Below are 21,156 nucleotides of genomic sequence, written 5' to 3'. Positions count from 1 at the left end.
GCGCTCCCAATTTCCAACCCTGTTTTGCAGGATAAGCAGAAATCACATTCAACAGCAAACTATGGTGCACAAAACCCAAAGAGGATAGAGGGAATCCCAGCGCAATTTGAGCAGGGAAGAGACCATCAGGAATAAAAAGCTCATTCACATAGTGCTGGTGTGGTTTAGCATGTTGTCTGGTATAGGTATATGTAGGTACAATTGCTATAAAACAGTCAATACAGATTTATTTTCAACATTTTAGTTAGTGATTCAATGAAGCTATATCAGACAGAGCTGTTTGTGTGCTGATGCTTCAGAGGTTTTTTAAAAAAGTTGTCAGAGACTGTCACCCTAAGCATGCATACATGGAACAGAGTTTCATTTAAATTAACAGAACATGCCTCCAAGTGAATTTGATTAGAGCCCAATTCTAGGCACCATCTACAAGCAAGTTCAAGTATCACCAATGTGTCTTGTATTGTGAGTACAACTCAGAAAGAATGCTGGAATTCATTGTGGATAAGAGAGCAACTCAGCATTTTGATCCTAAACGCTTTCACCTGGAAGTAGATCCCAGCAATTGTAATGCTCTACAAGGATTGTCCAAGCAATATGGGAGTGCAAAAAGTTCTACTAAAATTAATGGGCCCAACTCTCAAGTAAATATTAGGATTACAGAACCACCAGCTATTTGTTATGGTAATCAGAAATACTGCAGGGCTGAAAATAATATCCTAGCTGTTCGTGCTGTTTGAGAGTATTCAGTTCTTTATATAGGTCAGATAATTTCTGTTGGAGAAGTCCAGGGAGCCTGAAGAAATAAAAGATTGAGCATACATGGGAGAGTCTTTAATGCACAGCACACCCCTGACATAGCACACAATTTGCTTCCAGACAAAGTTGACCAACTTTAATGTAACTAACTGCCTAGTAAGGTTGCAACCCTAAGCATATTTGCTTTTATGGAAGACAAAGTACCTATCACCTAAAGCTGTAGGCACATACTACTTAGAATCTAAGCCCTACTTCAGGAAGAATGTGGGGGATTAAGGACAGGAACCTAGACAATAGCAAGGCGTACAGAGATATATGCTATACTCCTAAAAGGCAACTATATCAACCTCTAACAACTTACTTTTGAGGCAGGCCTATATTTGCAGTGAAAAGTTTGAGGATTCCTCCCTGAATGCTTTGAGGGCTGCAGTATTAAAGTAATGATGCCTCCACTTGATGCCAATATGAATAAAGATGATCTCAACTAAAGTTTTATGGATCTATAATGCAAGATGGAAGCAAACAGAGAAAAACCACTAATGGGTTTTTTTTTCAGGCTTCTGTTACAGTCAGGTAGGTAAGAATAGACAATTGTTTAATAATTGTTTTTCATTGTTGAGAATTGTTGATCTTATTAAATGTCTCTAAAATCAACCTGGTTTAAAATGAAATCTGTGATAATTATTATTGGAACTTGATAGTCGCTTATTACACTCCCCCCCTTCCTGACGAACAAAAGGTATCCAATTGACATGCAACATTTTAAAGAGCACACACAAATATAAGCACACACAATTTATAAAAATCCCCAAACAATGCCCAGGAACAGCAACAGAATGCTTTAGCAGCACAGCTAATAGCAAACAATATCATTGTATTCCACCAAAAGCCTGGGAAAGGATGTAAAATTTTACCTGCAGCCCAAAAACATCTCAGTGAAGGCACCAGGCAAATCTCACTGGGGAGAACGTTCCAAAAACTGAGAATAGCCTCTCCCTTATAATCCAACAAACCTCTCTCAGGGGACAGACCCTTAGATTGAAGGATATTGTGGTCCTGAGACATAAATAGCTTTGTGGGTCAAAACCAGCACTCTGAATTGAGTTCATCAGAAGTGTACAAGCAACCAGTGCAGATGTGACAGAGTTTGTATTATATTATCTGTCCTGATAGGTTTGTAACATGGCCATCAGCCTAAGCTTGTGGAAGGCACGCTGCACCACCATCTGTCACCTGTGCCTCAAATGAAAGCAAGGAATCCAGGAAAATTCCCAAATTATGAACCTGTTTAGAAGCAATGTGATCCCATCTAGAGCTTCACACCACTCAAGTCAGACAGAAGAACCACTCACTAACAGCATCTCAGTCTTGTTTGGATTGAGAGTCAGATTAGTTGCCCTCATGATGTCTGTTATTGCCATCAAGCATCAATTCAGCTCATCCACTGCCTCACCTGCAGAAGATGAAAAAGAGAAACCGAGTGGTGTATCATCAGCATACTGATGACAAAGCACTCCAAAATTCCATACAACCCCACTGGGTGGTTGCATGTAGATGCTGAAACAAAATGACGGCCGGAATGAACCCCCATGGTGAATACCCATCAGAGGTCTTCCAACCCTCAAGAGATCTGCATCCTCATTGCACGTAAGAAGAGTGCCACCAACTTTCTATGTGAAAGTGGCTACCCAATATTGACAACAAAACTGAAAATGTGCATTTTGGAAGCAAATGACAACCAAAAGCATTACCCAAAGAGGTGCATCAATGCTGCCCTGGCAACATTCCCCTGCAACAATTGGACAATAAATTCCTATCTATGTACTGCAATTTCACAGGTGTTCAGAGACTCCTTGATAGAAGGTGAAATTGATTTAAATGGGTTGCTTTCTCCATTTTCCTTCCCTTTTTCCTTTACTTATTTCTATACCCATGTCTGCCTCCCACACGATCTTGATGTGTGCTATATTGACTTCATAAGATAGCTTTAAGCAAATGTTCATCCCTCCCTCTGAAATTGATGAAATGAAGAGCTTTAGTGTTGGCTGGAATATATCCTATGCTTCTGAACAGTAGACAAATGACAAATGACAACTTTATACTTTTTAGTCTTAAGTTTAAATGCTACAAATATTTTGTTTCATATCCACAAAACAAGAAAAGGATGCATTTTTAAATTCATGCTATTTTCAAAATGGAGTTGAGGTGAAGGAACAAGAAATCCAAAAAGTCTTACCACATCATGCCAACAAGGTATAAGCTGTGGCTGCATCTTTCTGTCTCCGCCCCTTCTGTTTCATCCACATTCCCCACCCCTTCCCATTGGTCCCTTCAGTGGGCGGGGAAGCATATTAGTGTTGACATGTATGAAATTCCTATACCAACATGTTTTTGCACCTTTCCACTTGACCCAGCATAGGCAACCTATGCACAGCTCATATTTCTAAATCAGACCCACACACATGGAAAACCTGTTTAATGCATATTACAGACGTGCACATCCTTTTCTAGAGCAGGTAACTCAGTAGCTCCCAACATAGATAAGTTCGCATTTCCAGACATAACTTAGTAAGATACATTTATTAAGGCTTATCTACCTCTTTTCTCAACCTGCATCATATTTTATCCCAACATATAATGACTTAATGGAATAATACATCATGTAACTGGGGCTCTGCCAATGAGAAATTATGAGCCAATGAAATCAAGCAAACTCACTGTGCATTGTAGAACAATCAAAATATTAAAGCACATCATGTTAGATCAAAAGTCATAGCAGTCTCCTTTCTGAACTTCTACCTTCTAAATCAGAATCACATTGCACTGTTGAATTTTAAACTTAACAGCACATACATTTACATCCAACAGGAATGCAGACCAAGATTCAAAAAGAGAATGGGGCAATTACATTAAAAGTCCTATTTCACAGGATTAAATCCCCACAGACCTTTGCATAAAGGCTGAAAGCGGATTTCATTAAGCATTCACAAATAATTTAAAATTTACATACAGAATGGCTGTGCTTGCATGTAACACTAAGTCACAAAGTACAGTTTAGTCAGCCTTAAGGTGTGCATGCTGCATGTTGGTGCACAAAGCTCTGGTGCCCTCCAGACATTGTAGATCTATCATCATCCTTGACCAAGGGGTGATATGATAGCCATGTTCAAATATATAAAAGGGTGTCACATAGAGGAGGGAGAAAGGTTGTTTTCTGCTGCTCCAGAGAAGCGGACACGGAGCAATGGATCCAAACTACAAGAAAGAAGATTCCACCTAAACATTAGGAAGAACTCCCTGACAGTAAGAGCTGTTCGACGGTGGAATTTGCTGCCAAGGAGTGTGGTGGAGTCTCCTTCTTTGGAGGTCTTTAAGCAGAGGCTTGACACCCATATGTCAGGAGTGCTCTGATGGTGTTTCCTGCTTGGCAGGGGGTTGGACTCAACGGCCCTTGTGGTCTTTTCCAACTCTATGATTCTATGATTCTATGCCTAGTCTCAAAATGTCTGCGTTCCCATTGCTATATGCAACACAAATTAACAATGAATAAAGATTCAGGTAGGCAGCTGTGTTGGTTTGACACAGGCGAAATAAATTTAAAAATTTAAAAATTGTACAGTAGCACCTTAAAGACCAACTAAGTTTGTTCTGGGTATAAGCTTTTGCGTGTATGCACCTTCTTTTTTCGTATCTGAAGAAGTGTGCATGCACACGAAAGCTTATACCCAGAATAAACTTAGTTGGTCTCTAAGGTGCTACTGGACAAATTTTTTTTAAAATTTATTTTAACAATGAATAGACTAGAGTTTGGAGGGCCCAGCATACAGGAGGGTCCAGTCAATAGAAAGCACCTTAAGAGTTCTGTTAATTCTCATTTGTAAAACAAATAAAAATTAAATTGCATCTTTTAAGCAGCTGTTATTTAACCCCTAAAAGCAAAAAATGCTTATGATTTTCTGACAATGCTTGAGAATGATCACACTTAAGGAATTTAATGATATTATGCATACAGTTGTGTGATGCTGTCCCTATACTTAAAGGGGGGCAGCTTATAAACATGGGGAAATGAACAAAAATAGCTTAACGACATCATCACTTTTCTTACTTGCCTCCCCAAGCCGGTATTTTTTCTAATTAAAAAAAAATGTAATGGGCTCCTTTACAAATGTTAGCACATGCATATTCTGAATCAGACAATAGTCATCATATACAACCTTATTACATTACAATTGGCAAAACCTTGGAATGCTTTGTTATTCAACCGGTAGAATGTAGGCTTATGCTTGTTTGCACCTGTGAAAAATCTATTTTCAAATATCACTCTTGTTGGTCAACCAAAAAGGCAATGGACCAAATCCAGATTGGCCATCCAGTGACCAAGGCACCAAGATACAGCAAAAGCTTTGGCGCTGGACTAGGGCAGGAAGTCATATTTGCCAATCCTTCCTCCCCTGTGCCTCCTCTCGTGGTGCTCTGGAAGACCCTGCAGTGTTTTGAAACAAAATTTTAGGAGGGGCAAGGAGCTGCAGGAGGTATTGGCAAAGACTGCACCCCTGCCTCCTGCCTCCATTGTGAGTGGAACACTTCACTGAATACTACTGTGGATCCAGCCCACAACCATTTGACTGTCACTTGGGGAAACTGAGAGGCAAGCATTCCATCAGCAGAATCATTTCAGCTCGCCAGCTGGAAGGTTTCCTTGCTCTCATCCCACATGCTTGCTCTAGTAGTTCTCTGCCTACCCCCAAGCCAATATGGTGAATGAAGAAAGGTTGCATTAGTGGAAGTTCTTGCACAGGTTTCCATTAGTGGATCTCATTAGCTGAATCTCACCCACTGAAAACCAAATCCAAGCTCAACACTGAATTCAAGCTCACACACTTTTTCTGGATAGCTACTTTTCTCACCAACAGGAGGTTTTAAACATACATCCACCTTACTTTTGTTACTCTTGTAAAACTAAGTAAAATATTCATTAGTGAATGAATCTATTTACGATTTTGTTTTGGAAATGTATTGAAGAGCTATGCCAATATTGTAGTTTTTGCAATCCTTTTCTTTTCATGCTTTGCATATTTGAAAAATATTTTAATTGGGTACTTTGTATAGAAACACTACGGAAATGTGAATATTTTTCCAGCTCTGAAAGAAAGCCATATTCCCTTCCCCCCACACCATCTTGGAGAGGCCTCTCTAATGCGAAATCTGTGTTGCATTAGAGAGAGAGAGAGAGAGAGAGAGAGAGGAAACTGAGGATGTGTTTTGCACTGAGCTTTTAGCCTGATGCAGTGTTTAGTGTTGAAAGGGCAGCAAGTTCTGAACTGTTCACACATGTGTAGTGCTAAGGAAGTGCTAAAAGCATACTAACCAGTACTGGAAGAGCCCAGTTAGCAACCATTCTTACTCAATGTGTCTTGCTGATTTCAGAGGACTGGTTCCTCTCCCTCACCCAACTAGGAAGCTGCTTAACGGCCAGTATGTATTGCAAATAATTATTCAGAGAGAAAATATCTCACACTTTGTGCTAATCTGTTTTGTGGCCCATGCCATTTACCCTATGCAGGAGAGATAAAGCCAGCCCTTAGATTGGCCTTCTTTGCTATGTGAAAACTGAGCACAGGGCTGGTTTCCCCTTTCTGATCCCAGGTTCCAGAAATTTGAAGGAAAAGAACCCTGTGCCTATGCAGCCTCCATAATGTACAGATCTGTGCTGCCAGGGCTGATTCCCACCACTTTTTGAACTTTAAAAATGCTAGAAGGTTGCTAGGCAATTAGGAAGGGGTAGGCAAGGAAGTGTGATCCACTGGAAGTAATTTTATTCACCAGAAGTCATCAATATTGATTGGCTGTAAGGTTTGTAACTGAAAGTAATTTCACAGAATACAAAATCCCTGAGTGCAGAATCTGATACTGAGTGCAGAATTTAGCTTTCTGAGAAACACAGTTCTGGAGAAAGAAGTGGTGTTGCAGCTTGAAAGTGCAGCCAATGTCATTTTAAATTAAAGAAGGGAAACGTGACTGAACATAACAATGCTCTCTCCTCATGCTTGTCAAAACCAAAATAAACCATGCAAAGTTACAAATAGAGTACAGAATTCATGCAGGACACAAAACCCACTTTTTCTTGGTTTAATTTTTTTCCAGTACACAATACGCTGGTCATTAGTCATGATGGCTTAGAACAGAATCTTTATTTATATTCATAGAGGTAGTGTTCCTCTGGTTACCAAAACAGGATGTAGCTACCTCCAGCTTAAAATTCAGCTCTGACTTCTTCCTGTCCACCACCACCTCCCCAGCTATTCTGCTTAACCTTCATTGTTGTTCCTGGAAGGCTTTGCTCAGACCAACCACAAGTGTGTCACAAGTGTGACCAGGGGTAGTGAGACATTTTCAGCCAATGGACCTTCCCTTCCAGGAGCACCATGTGAGCAGAGCCAGAGGCAAAAGTGCACAAGGCAACAAATGCACCTCTCTATCCTATATTATCAAAGTTCAAGGACACATGAGGAGGGTGAAAGTAAGGGATGTGATGTGGGGAGAATTCTGAGGACCAGACAGAGAAGACTGGAGGGCTGCCCCAAGATTCCCCATCTCTGATCTAGAGCCTGCCCCTCAAAAAGAGCCATAGAGGTCAATGGTCTAATGACTGATAGGAGGGAGAGTGTCCTGCATGCTCTCTTTCCCATCCATCTTTGTGGTTAATGAAGGTATGGAAGGGCAAAGCAAGGGTCAAGTTCTGGAATCTCTCTCCCGTCTTTGTCCTAAGCCACCAAAGTAGCACTCACTTTTAAGCCTATGTAAACTTTCCCCCTATCTATTTCGGGGGGTGGAGTGGGGAACTAAAAATATAATTTTGTACCAGTTTATACACATAGTATTACATTGCAAAGCAGGCAGCACAGGAATGAAAAATGTTAGGACTTCATTATGGTCTTGATAAGTAGCCTATTAAAAATCAATAAACAGACTCCTCCACTGTAAATCTTTAAGCATTTGTGTAGTCACACTTTTAAGTGTACAAGTAAGCATTCTTGATAAATTGCTGTGCAGTAAATACTTTACAAGGGCAGCATATCAGCCAATAGGTTAATATTGATGAAATTAGCCAATAAAATCTCAAGAGACCTTTGAGTTAAGAACTTGCCAAATGATGTCGTAAAAATGAAATAACAGTTGCTGCTTGGGTGTGCAAAGCCAATGCAATTCAGGGTAGTTTGATTTTGTTGGTTTTCAAGAAGGACTCCTCTACTATACACAACCAAGTTATTTTAGTTTTTAGAAAATCAGAGTACAGTACAATACCAAAGAACTGTCTAGCTGGATATCTGGGAATAATTAAGAAATCCACAGTTCTCTTATTGGGATGAAATAAGAGGCTTTAAGAGAAACCCCTTGCCCTTCCTATCTGAAACATTAATGATAAAGTACACATTGATCAGCAACATTCCTGCTGCAGTACCAAGTGCTGTCAAATTAAAGCTTTACAAATTCCTGGAAGTTGACAGGGTTCCTGTTTCATTCCTTAGTTAACTCGTTTTTCTCTGCATCTTCAGCAACCCATCAACCATTATAGCAACTGATGTGTAAGCATCTAATGTACTCCATGCAGCATAAACGGCAATACATACAATTTTAAACTGCATTAAAATTAGGAAACTCTATTAAAACAAATAGTGCAAGGTAAACAGAAACATTATTTTTTTTAAAGCCACTTAAGAAAGCAAATGTCTTTTTTAAAGGAAAATGCATCTGATTGTTAGTAAAATAGAAAACGTGGGTTCTGTGCAATGCTGTTTCAATACATGCAAGGCAACTTTTGCACTCCAACATGTCTACCCAAAATATACTCCAGAGGGAAACCTTCTGGAGCAGCTTTTGAGCACACATGGAGGGCTGCAGTGGTGGGTGGGGGTGGAGAGAGATGAAGGTGCATAACTGAAAGTTGGCTGGTGTCCCATCGGATTATGCTCCTTCTCTTTTAAATGATACGTGAATTAAAATTTAGGAAGTTTTGGGATAAATCTAAATATAGTTGGTTGCAAACAGCAATGGATGGATCCAAGATAAAATTTTCAAAACTCTAATATCTGATCATATTGCTTCACCGCAAGCATGATTAAATAGATTTTAATGACTACACCTACTGCAATGGGATGCGGGTGGCGCTGTGGTCTAAACCACAGAGCCTAGGGCTTACCAATCAGAAGGTCAGTGGTTCGAATCCCCACGATGGGGTAAGCTCCCGTTGCTCAGTCCCTGCTCCTACCAACCTAGCAGTTCGAAAGCACGTCAAAGTGCAAGTAGATAAATAGGTACCACTCCGGAGGGAAGGTAAATGGCATTTCCATGCGCTGCTCTGGTTCACTAGAAGCGGCTTAGTCATGCTGGCCACATGACCCAGAAGCTGTACACCGGCTCCCTCGGCCAATAAAGTGAGATGAGCGCCACAACCCCAGAATCGTCCGCAACTGGACCTAACGGTCAGGGGTCCCTTTACCTTTTCCTGCACAAAATAAAGCATTGCATATGCATTGCCCTAGCACAGGATACAGTCTCTCCCCCCCATAGGCAACAGCTTGTAAATAACCCCACTTCCCACAATAAAAATAACACCATGTGTAACATCTTTCTGCAGGTGGATTGATAATGCAGAAACAGATTAATCCATTGGCAATCCTACTACTTTCAGTGCAAGGCACTTACAAAAGAAAAGTTTAGAATTTCAGCCCACTATTTTATCTCTTGATTGCCTAAGCCAGGGGTCAGCAAACTTCTTCAGCATGGGGCCCTCAGACCTTGTGTGTGGGGGGGGGTGGACGGACTATATTTTGAAAAAAAAATAATGAACAAATTCCTATGCCCCACAAATAACCCAGAGATGCATTTAAAATAAAAGCACACAATCTACTCATGTAAAAACACGCTGATTCCCGGACCGTCCGCAGGCCAGATTTAGAAGGCGATTGGGCCAGATCCGCCCCCGGGCCTTAGTTTGCCTACCCATGGCCTAAGCTTTATTACCCCTATTGAGCATAATCTAACAACTAGTATAAAGTACCTAAAAAGATACTAGCACATACTAGCTAGCAACATGGAAGATAGAAAACAGTAATTTCACAACAGGAACAACTACTTCTAATCAGACTGAGTGCCATTAAATTGAACCCAGGACAAGAGATGGTGTGGGCTGACAGTTCTCAGATCTGGGAATCAGGCAGATGGCCTGTTCTGGATGATGATGCAGTGCCCTTGAAAGAACAGGTCTATAGTGTGAGGGGACTCCTGAATTCAGTTTTGTTATGGAAAGCCCAAATAACTTCCATAGAAATAAGTGTCTATTACCAGCTTCAACCCAAGCTTTGATAACCCGAGCGGATTACTGCAGTGCACACATGGTTAATGCATAGCGACAGCAAACCGAAATATGAAAAAACAAAGTCAATATCAAAAGCTAAATTTCAATTTATATTGTGACTTAGTAGAACAAGCTGCAAGTTTCTAACTATATAACTTGAGGTATTAAGTTACATAGAGATGATACTAAATATCTGTGGTTATTATGCAGCCGTGTGTCTAAAGGCACAAGCAAATTTGGTTGAGGAATCTGCTCTCATGTTTCAAGGAGACAGTTAACAATCAGATGTACAAGTAGGCTTTACTGCATTGTGAGATAATGAGCTTCTCTTGCTTAAATCAGAGTTCTCCACCTAAGTGAGCTGTGGACTGGGTCATCCAGTGTCGGAATTTTTGAAAAGTAGATGAGACATAAAATTGTTTTGTTTCACTGATCTTTGCTTCATGCTTTTGGACCACCAATTTACATATGTACATTTCCACTTTGCTGTCATTTTCAATAGATTTTCCTTTTACATTTTTTATGTTCAAATCATTTAAATACATTTGCAAACTGTTTAAAAATAATTTTCTATTTGCAGTTCAGCAACTTTTAAGCAGATCAAGAAGACAGACCAGTGCTAAATTAAGTAAAAAGAGATGGTCATGCACGCCTGATTTGGAAATTACTTGTTCTTATATCAATGCACATAAAGTGGATCTCTTAGTGGTACAGAAGCAATGATGCCAAACTTTATATATGTGTATGTGTGTGTGTGTGTGTGTGTGTGTGTGTATGAGACATCAGAAGCTCAACAAAGGGCCCACAACATGGAAGATATTAAATTTCCATATTCAATTATGTCAACTTGCATAGTTCTTAAAATACATTGTTCAAATAATCCTCTGTTTTAAGAGCACTTGTTTTCAGATGTACGGTTTTCAGAAAGTAGTTTTGCACCCAGCATTGCTTCTGCACCTCCAGGAAGAAAGAGACAGACAAAAAGAATGCATATGGGAGGTCCCAACAGCTACCGTAATTCTTCTCTGACTTCAACCATACATTCTGATAGTATGGTGAGCCCCATAATGTCACACATGCTAATTAAGAAAATTCTAACAAAATCAGCAGTAGCCGTATATCCTTAATAGTCAGGATCATTCCACCAACTGGCTTGCTTTATTTTTTCAAATAAATATTTCAGGTACCAGGGATGCTCACTTATTACCAACTGGATTCATGGTGGACCAACAACTCTATTCAAAGAGCTGACTATGAGTTTTCAAACTTCAGCTGTTATAATATGCTATTGAAGCTGGAATCACCATGGCTACTAGCACCAGAGTTGCTAGCAAATCTCCAATGAATCCTTGCTAAATAGTGTAATGTTTTCTCTTTCCAGTAATAGGACCTTGAAAAAAATCCTGTATTATTTTCCACCTTGGGAAGGAAGATAGGGATGAGAATGGGCAATATGCACAAGTGCTTCCTTCTTTGGATGTCCTAGGCATTTTCCAAGATTCTTATTGAAAACCAAGCTCAGATTCCCAATTCCCAAATGTAAACACAGGTTAATATGTATTGAGAAGTCATGGTTTAACGGTGGTGGTAGAGGAGGAGGAGAGATAATATGGTGTTTGCTTAAGTAAATAACCAGCAGATACTTGTAATCTACCAACATGAAAATGGAGGTGACATAGCTGGATGGGAAGAAAGTGCACAATTATCAGAGAAACACCATTGTTACATGCACTAATTTATCATTATTGACTATTTTAGTCAATAATTTAGGGGTGGGGGGGCTCTTTTTGGTCCTTATTATCCCAGTTATCCAAACCAAGCTGTCATGCACTACAACAGCTCCTCAGAAGGAATCTTCAATACAGAGCTATATGGTTGGGGTTTGGGTGAGATCATGAGGTATGAAGATTGTCCTGGAAGAATACCAAGGCTGGTTAGGATGTTCATCTGTAGAGCAGGAGGGCCTGGGTTCTAGTGGACCAGATCCAATATTGTGGCTGAACTATAAAATATTTTCAAATGAAGTGAAAACTGTGGCTGAGTCTCCTCTTCTGCAAAAAGAGGGAGAGAGGGAAAGGCAGCACATAATAAACCCAAATTATAATTTGTGGTTATGTTTGGATGAAGTGAGTTTAATACACAGAATTATCTGTTTGACATCTAGGAGACTTGAATAGTTATTCTCTTGACTTGAGCAAACCACCACTGGCAAAGCGAAGCTGGCCAATCAATGTGAAATAAGTGAAACTTTTCCTTTTAATGGGAAATAAGTGATTATTATATTTTAAAGCCCTTATCCCAATGTGGATCTTCCAAGTGAAGTGCTCCTGAGTACATTTATCTGGCCATGGGTGAGATTTAGTCCCATTATAAAGGAGAGAGAAAGATAAAAGAAGTTGACATCTCTCACTTTTAGCATATTTAAAAAGGAACTTTGTGGTAAAGCTCATGAGTTGTGGGTGTTGAAACGGTTTGCACATTTCCCCCCATGAAAACTTCTCTTCAATAGTTACCTCAAAAAATATGTTAAGAAATTAGTCTGATGTTTCTTGTCACCTCTTTAGACTATCTGGTCATTCTAAATTACAGACAAAACATGTTCCAAATCTGGGTATAAATTATGTAGGCAAAAAAAATTACAGCCATGTCTCAACTGCAATGTTAGCAAATATTCCAATATTTCAGAATACTTCAGACCAACATTTGTGCAGCTTATAATATGAAAAAAGCCAAACCTACAAGGTTTAATCAACCTATTGTGCAAAACTATACATGTCCATTAAGACGCAGTGTAATTGAGTTCAATGATGTGCAATTCCAGGTAAATGGAATTTAGAACTGCAGTCTAAATTGGTGCAATTATTAAGGGTTGCGTTCAATAGCATTGTTTTGTTCATCAAAAGATTCTGGATGAAGGTGGCAACGAGTAAGGTTGTTTGTTCTTGAGCTCCACTGTCTGTCTGTTTTTGTTTTTATTTTATTTTTAATAGTTTCAATAGTTTTATTTTGAACTGTCAGTTGGCTCAGATGTTGATGTTAATTGCAGTGCACAGACAAGAATTAAATCTGTTTTACTTTTACATGGAAAGCTGTTTGATGCAGGAATGGCTTCCAGAGATAGGAGAAAGATGATTTGTACAAATTCATCTCTCTCTCTCTCTCTCTCTCTCTCTTTTTCCTTAAAGCACCTTCCATGCTGTTCCAGTGGATCACCCAACCTTCTAAAGCAAATTGGGAGAGGTGCAAAGTGAAGGGAGAAGAAATGAAAATAATAATAATAATAATAATAATAATAATAATAATAATAATAATAATTTATTTATACCCTGCCCATCTGGCTGGGTTTCCTCAGCCACTCTGAGTGGCTTCCAACAAAATATTAAAATACAATAGTCTGTTAAACATTAAAATCATCTCCCTTTCCTTTCCATTCATGGAAGCCACTGCTGGATCAAAGAGCTTTCAGTGAACAGAATGACACAATAGGCTGCAACCATAAATCTTTAATTGTAGATAAAGCCCAATTCAACATAACTATTAACAAGCAAAGAAGAAGCAGCTCTAGGACATTTAAGACTTCCTCTTCTCTGTCTCAGGATTCATCGATGGCAAAAGATACATTGCTCTTCCATCCATTTATCAAAGAGAGCATATTGTTCTCATATTGTGCTTCTCACAATAGGAGCTACAAATAAGCTAAGCTGCAATCTGCAGTCACAAGTATATATACTAGATGTAACCAACACACCTTGATGCAGCTAAGCTTACATTCAAAGAATTCCATTCCTGCTTCTGCTAACAGATTTTGAACTCTCCCACCCCCACAGCAGCCCTAAACAATTTGCTCTGAATAATTGGAGGGAAGTGTGTGGGAAGGTGGTGGAAAAGATTGCAGGGGGAGAGGGAATGAGAGGGTCACTTCCACTCATCCATTGATTGGAACTTCTACCAACCTTAAAAGCCCAGCAGAAGGACTCATTTGGTCAATGGCACAGGCTCTTGGGATCCAACTTGTTTCTCAATAAGCATGCTTAGGATTGTATTGTAAAGATGGATGTTTTCCTCAAGCATCAATACTTTAAAAAATCTGGATTGGTCATAATATTTTTGGGCCTCGAATGATTTTTTTAAAAAATTAAACATGCCACATTTCTAAAAGTTAGGAATACTGAAGATAGTAAAAATACTGCTAGAAGGAAGTGCAGTTTTAACAGTGTCATCTTATGCAGGTCTACTCAAAACTCAAATCATATTGTATTGAATAGGACCTGTATTAATGCAAGTATATATAGGAAATATGATTGTGTCAATCTGTAGGATAACTTCAGGTAAATGTGAAAAGCAAGCATAGAAGCCATTCTATTTTTAAAAAAAGAAATCACAATGTCTATCCATTAATTTTTTTAAACCACTGCACAGAATTAAATTCAGCTAGCATCAATAGGATTTACCACCAAGTAATAAATTTGGAATAAGTAGGATAAGCAGGAAAAAACCCAACAATCTCATTGCTCCCATCCTTCGAGATTAAGCACTTGATGCCACAATAAATGAAGACATGCACAATGTTTAGTTCAAGTATGGGTTATTTGGAACTATAGTGGATAAATTATACCATTCCAAGCATCCCATTTAGAAAGAAGCATCATATAATTCGTTCCAATTTTGCTGAAATTAAGATTATATCTTAAATAATATAGCCCTCTTTATGAATTCAGGTCAAAGAAATGTGGGATTAAGGTGGGGAGGTTCCACAATGTCCACACATGCAAACGATGTTGCATGCATTCATCATGAATATCTGAATTAGCATGTTCACCCAGGCATACTTAGAATCCTCTTTCAGACCTTGACATTGAATGTAGGAAGGTCTGAAGTGGAGATGATGTAGGCATGGATAAATGGGGGTATGGGCTGCATGCAAGCTTCATTCCCCCACCACTTTAAACTCACTTGTGTTTGCTCCAAAACATATGAATAGTTAATGTGTACAAATTGTCTCTTTCCCTCCTCCAAAATTATCCTCCTTTTGACCAATTCAGCATGTTTACTTCAATACCTCAGTACTGTTTTGTCCCTGTTTATGCTGGCAAAACATACTTTCTGTTAAACCATGGCAATGCAGGAACATTATTTCCAACTATTGCCATTATTTCCAAACATTTTTCCACAAGCAAAAAATATCTCCAAATGCCAACTAAAACCTACACAATTATAAGCAGTTAATTTCTTAAATACTTCCAGACATGCTGCTAAACACAACTGAAAACAACTTTTCCATCTATTCAATATTTTCTCAAAACAATCCCTTGGTAGCACAGAACTGCTACAGCAAAATCATGAAGACAGTCCATTATGAACATTCACAATACACATACAGTGGTACCTCAGGTTAAGAACTTAATTCATTCTGGAGGTCTGTTCTTAACCTGAAACTGTTCTTAACCTGAAGCACCACTTTAGCTAATGGGGCCTCCTGCTGCCACTGCCTCGTGATTTCTGTTCTTATCCTGAAGCAAAGTTCTTAACCTGAGGTACTATTTCTGGGTTAGTGGAGTCTGTAACCTGAACCGTCTGTAGCCCGAGGTACCACTGTACAGTATTCAAGAGATGCTATTGTTGACTTAGATGACAATGCTAGTAACACATATTATAGAGAGTTAACATATTCCTTCACATTTATATTTATCTCTTGGTTTTGGCTTTGCTTTCCTTACTGCATACTATAAATGTTTGCAACAAATAAATATCTTTTCTAGCAGGTTTATTTACTTACCTTCTTCCTTATAGCCACCATGGTTCAGTGCATGGAGAAGGGATCATTGAAAAAGAAGAGGGAGTTTGGACTTGATATCCCCTTAAGGAGTCTCAAAGCGGCTAACAATCTCCTTTTCCTTCCTCCCCCACAACAAACACTCTATGAGGTGAGTGAGGCTGAGAGACTTCAGAGAAGTGTGACTGGCCCAAGGTCACCCAGCAGCTGCATGTGGAGCAGTGGGGATGCGAACCAGGTTCACCAGATTACGAGTCCACCGCTCTTAACCACTATACCACACTGGCTCCATATATGGATTCATATACTCCACTTACTACAAAATTATTGGGTGCCAGGTCACATATGCACCTACACCACTTGAAAATGTATCACTTGACAAGCAGTAGTGTGTGTGTTTCAATGGAGATTGTCGTTAAAGTGATAGAAAATCTCTAACTGTGGCATTTGATTCCATGATTGCTCTTTCACATACAATTGTGATTGTTGCAGCTATCATGTGATGACTGAGTGAGTGAGCGAGACACAGGGAGAGTAAACACAGGGTATTTATCTCAGTTCCATTTTTATATAGTGGGTTTGACTATGACTTGCATCACTGTATCTGCAAGAGAACATACGAGATAAAAAAAATTGCCTTCAGTCTTAGTGATAAGGTGGGATATCAAATGCACTCTTCTAAAAAAAATTCCTTTTTACCAAAGTCTGTTTTAAAATGTATACCAACAGCCAGTAGTATATTCTACCTCCAAACATAACACTTTGTTCAGAATAAAAAAAAAACCAACAAAAAAACACATGGAAGAGGGCTGTGTGTGACATCAGTCTTGCCACTGCAGTTCTCAAAGCCAAATGAATGGTCCACCACAAACAGATATTATTCTAGCAGTAGAATAGTAGCACTGAAGTCAGAAAGCACCGATCCAGCTGCATGATCAGCTCAATGAGTGATCTTATCAAAAGCAGTTATGCTGTAAGCGTTTATGATTCCCATGCTGAAGAGCAAAGAAAATAATACTGCATATGATGAGAAAAACATTCCTTCATATATACCATGATAAGCATGTAGGATTGTAAACCTCAATACAGTGACCTAAAGAAAGGTCAAGGTGGCAGGGAAGAACAGGAGCAAAGCTCAGAAGCTGCTAGCAATCAACACTGACAACAGCTTCAGTACTTATATTTCAGAAAGACACATAAGAAAAGGAGCAGCTTTCATGTGCTAATGTCAAACTGAAAGTTTAAAATTATACGGAAGTAACACTTCTAGATTACAAAACAGATACCCAATCTCAGGAGATCATTATCCAATTTTATTGTTAGAAATAGAAATTATAAAGTCACTAACTCCAGAGCAGTTTCACTGAATATTGCAACAGTAAGTGGTTTTAAAACTGAGGTCACGTGTCCTTATTTTTCAGTTACCTTAAAGTCTGCTCTATTATTATAAATAGGACCCACAAAATAGATGAGGGGGACTCCCAAACTGTGCAGTGCTTGGACCAAACTAGGGTTTCAGGACCGATATATATACACACAGATTAAAGGCAAGCACAAAAATGTGTTAGTTTGCTGGAAAAGGACTCCCACCATTACAAAACTCAAGGCTGTTTTTAGCAGTTCTCATGTGGTCACAACTCAAACATTATCCATGTTCTGAAAACAAACTATAAGCACATATGGGGTTAAGGGCTTCCATTTAAATCAATTTGAAGTTTAGCAAAATATATTTAGGCTTAAGGGTATTTCATTCTATGAGTAACCCAATAATTTACCCTTTTGAGATTACTGCAATAAAAAGAACACTACAATTCAGATTTGAACTACTGCTTTTCAGGGCTCAGAAAATCAAGGGGTAAAGAAGACACACACATGCCACAGGTTTTTTGTTTTGTTTTCTTACATTCCCACTATTACTGTAATGATTTTATAGTAAATATCAACATTAGCTTGGTCTTGCTTTTATACACACATATATGAGGACAATAGCCACCTCTTGTACTTTGGCTTTTGAGCCCTCTGCCCTTAAGGAGACAAGGGCCTTATACATGTCAGGAAAATGTTTTCCAGCCAGAAGACCTTCACACACACAAAAACACAAAACACCAGTGATCCTTTGATGTATCATAGTCCACCATACGAACTCTTTCAATATCCACACTACACCGCAGCAAAACAAATACAAGTTGTGCACTACTGTTTGATCTGAACGTATGCATCATAAAAACAAACTACAACACTACCTAGCTCTTTTAAGAGAAAGAAAGAGCCCACAACACTTAAAAGGATCTTAATTTTCACTGTGGGGAAAGTTATCAGCACCATCCTGTGCATGTTTACTGAAACATTAAGTCCCACTGTTAACTCTGATAAGTATGCACAGAGCTGCAGCCTGGGAGTCATTTAGGCGACTTGCTTTTTTTTCTACTATCATTTTAGCAGAGAAGAATCTATTCCATCACGAAAAACAACTAAAACGCAATCCACCCACAAACAAAGCCAGAGAACGCAAAACAAAAGCAAGACTTTGTACTAAAAAACAACAACTGTTGAGATGGTACACTTTTCTTTCTGCAGGACCATCAAAGTCATGGATACTGATCTCATTTGTGGGGGGGGGGCGGTTGGATGGCAAACAGAAACTGCTATCTGATGCTGGCTTTAAGCAGAGCTCACAAACATCTACGAGAGCATTTAGAGAAGGGGTTTTTAGACCACATAAAACGAAGGCATGGGTTAGAGGGAAATGGGTGGGGGGGCTGAGATTCGACTAAAACAACAAAACGGGCTTACTTGGTGTACAAAGACATCAACCGGAGTCTCCAAGGGGCTTCCCTCGCGGTTGAGCATGGAAATAAATCCGAACCCCATTCGCACATTAAACCACTTGCAATGGCCTGTTCCGTGCAAAACCTGGGATTCTTCTTCCTCCTCCTCCTCCTCCTCTTCTTCTTCTTGTTCCGGCAATTTCCCGGGCTCATCTCCACCTTTACGCGCCCCCGCTGATTTGAAGAGGAGATTGCGGGAGAACAAGGACGTACGTACACACACACACACACAAAAAGGGAAAGAATTAAATTCTAGTAACATCTCCTTGGCGCTTGTACAAGAACGATTGCTACAGATGACACACAAAAACACATGCACGCACGAACAAACATTACGAAACCAACCTTTGTTTTTCCCCTACCCACAAAAACATAAAGTACACTAAAGTCACAGAGGAAGTAGTAAAAAAAAAATTTTTTTACACACACACACACATCAATAACCTCCAAAGCTTCAGGGCACTGTCGAAGGAAAGGCAGCATCTGCTGTGACTCACTCCGCTTCTATTTCTCACACTCCCCCCACACGCAGCAGCCCAGCCCACGTTTGCTCTGTACATACGTGCGATCCTGCCCTTTAACTCCATCTTTCAGCCACATAAACCACCCCAGAAAGCGATACTTTACTTGGGTACTGCTGGTTGAGCACCGATCCCATCCCTCCCCAGAGGAATTCGCAGGCGAATGAGCCCTGCCTGGCCAGGCGAGGTGGGAGGAGGAGGGGAGGGGAAGGGAGGGGAGGGGGCCGAGCCGAGAGAGAGAGGAGGCGATTGCGCAAGCACTTGGAGCGGCCCATCCAGCCGCGAGCGGCGTGTTTCTCCTTCTTCTCCAAGCGCGCTCCGCGCCTTTCCCTAGCTTTCCTCCGCCGAATCCCCCCTCCCACTCCGGAATCACTTTAATCTGGACTCGAGGAGAGGAAGGAGGGGGGCAGGTGTACAAAAGTTTCCTCGTTGCCCCCCCTTCTTTTCCCCCTCCTGGCCACTGCTTGCTCAATCGCACAGGAACAATTCGAACAGAAGCCCCCTCGGAAAGCTTTTCAAGTTGGGTGAATCGAAGGGGGCGGGGCAGAGCACTGGGGAAAGCTCGCCCACAATAGGTTCTCCCACCCACAACCACAGAAGTCCCCCCCTCCACGTCCTTGATTTTATTTTTTTAAAAAAACACCAGCGATCATTTTTTATTATTTTTATTTTTCAGTAGTACATTCCTTCTCTTGTATGTATGTTTAAGGAAACGGTAAAACCCAGCACAACAAAAAGCCTAGGCAAAACAGGAGCTGGGCTGGCCGGGGATTGTGGTGGGGGAATAACCTTCGGCCATGTTGCCCCACCGGCCCTCCTCTCCCCCTGGCCGACTCGCGGGAGTCTTTTGACTCAGCTTAACATCTTGATTTCGAGCGCTCGCCCGCTCCGCTCTCCTGCGCTTTGCCCTCTCGTGATCCCCCGCCCTTGGCCGCGCTCTCGCTCAGTTTCTGGGCCCCTGCGCGCACGTGACTCCGTCAATTACATGCCTGCTTGCTACTAATTTCACCTCGGCTGCTCGGAGGGGGTTCGGCAAGGAGGAGGAGCAGCAGCCAATCGGCACCTCGAGCGGGCTTGACACACCGCAATAATTTATGAATGAACGGCGGAATTTCAAAACACCCTCGCCCGGCCGCGGCTGGGCACGTTTCGCTACGTAGATCCGGGCGCCGGTTGGAGGAGCGGGGCGTGTCTCTTCGAGAGAGATTCTCGGGCACTAAAGCTCCGGCGCTGCCTATATAGCGGCGGATCTTTCGCTGCCCACGTGCAAATGCCAATAATGGCCCTCGGTTTGGAGCACTTGCGCGGCGGGCGCGCGCCTCGTTGGCCGGCAAGCGCGCCTGAAGATCGCATATTTGAAGGCTGATCCGCAAAGTAGTCGATAGAATTACCTAGCCTGAAACCGGGGAAAGGGGCAATCCTAAATGCGCTATTTGTTTCATCTATTTACAGCGCAATCCTAGCCATCATCTCTGCTCGGAAGTAAGTCCTACTCAATTTACTGGGCTTACTCCCAGGTAAGTGGGTTGAGGACCGCAGCCTTAGGCGTAAGGATGCAAGTTATATCCCGTTGAAAGGAACTCCGTGGATTATGGGATGTATGAGGCCGCGATTTAATCCTATGCACATTTACCTGATGAATGCTAATAAAAGAGAAACCTCACTGAACACAGTGGGAGTTATTTTAGCAGGGCCATGCACAATAATTTTATTTATTTATTTCCAAGCATAGCATCGGTATCTTAATAGGTTGACAGCGTAATCCTATATGTTTTCTCAAAAGTAAGCCCCACCGAATTTAATGGAGCGTCCCGCCCCATAAGGGTGCGAGGGAGCATTACAAATTAAAGCGTGCCTGTTGGTGGGAAAGCACCCCCTACCACTGTCAATGTAGGTACACCAGTGTGGTGCAGTGGTTAG

The 21,156-nt window shown here is 40.7% G+C and overlaps 1 protein-coding gene across 4 annotated transcripts in view; it reads right to left on the bottom strand.

The window, feature by feature from the left end:
• LIN28B (lin-28 homolog B) overlaps window positions 1-21,156 on the bottom strand; it is a 97,606-nt gene that overhangs the window by 57,795 nt on the left and 18,655 nt on the right. For 2 of the 4 annotated variants that reach the window (XM_083608435.1, XM_083608436.1), the window contains exon 3: window positions 18,681-18,889. In XM_083608435.1, the coding sequence (XP_083464561.1) occupies window positions 18,681-18,889 (209 nt within the window). Of the gene's footprint in view, window positions 1-18,680; window positions 18,890-19,277; window positions 19,721-21,156 lie in introns of those variants that run through there. The other 2 variants (XM_083608434.1, XM_083608437.1) reach the window with 2 other exon arrangements.

This window comes from Podarcis filfolensis (assembly GCF_964270895.1).
Source record: "Podarcis filfolensis genome assembly, chromosome: 3".
In the NCBI taxonomy this organism is placed as follows: Eukaryota; Metazoa; Chordata; class Lepidosauria; order Squamata; family Lacertidae; genus Podarcis; species Podarcis filfolensis.
Note: the sequence above shows the minus strand (reverse complement) of the source record. Positions and strands in the feature narration are given on the sequence as shown.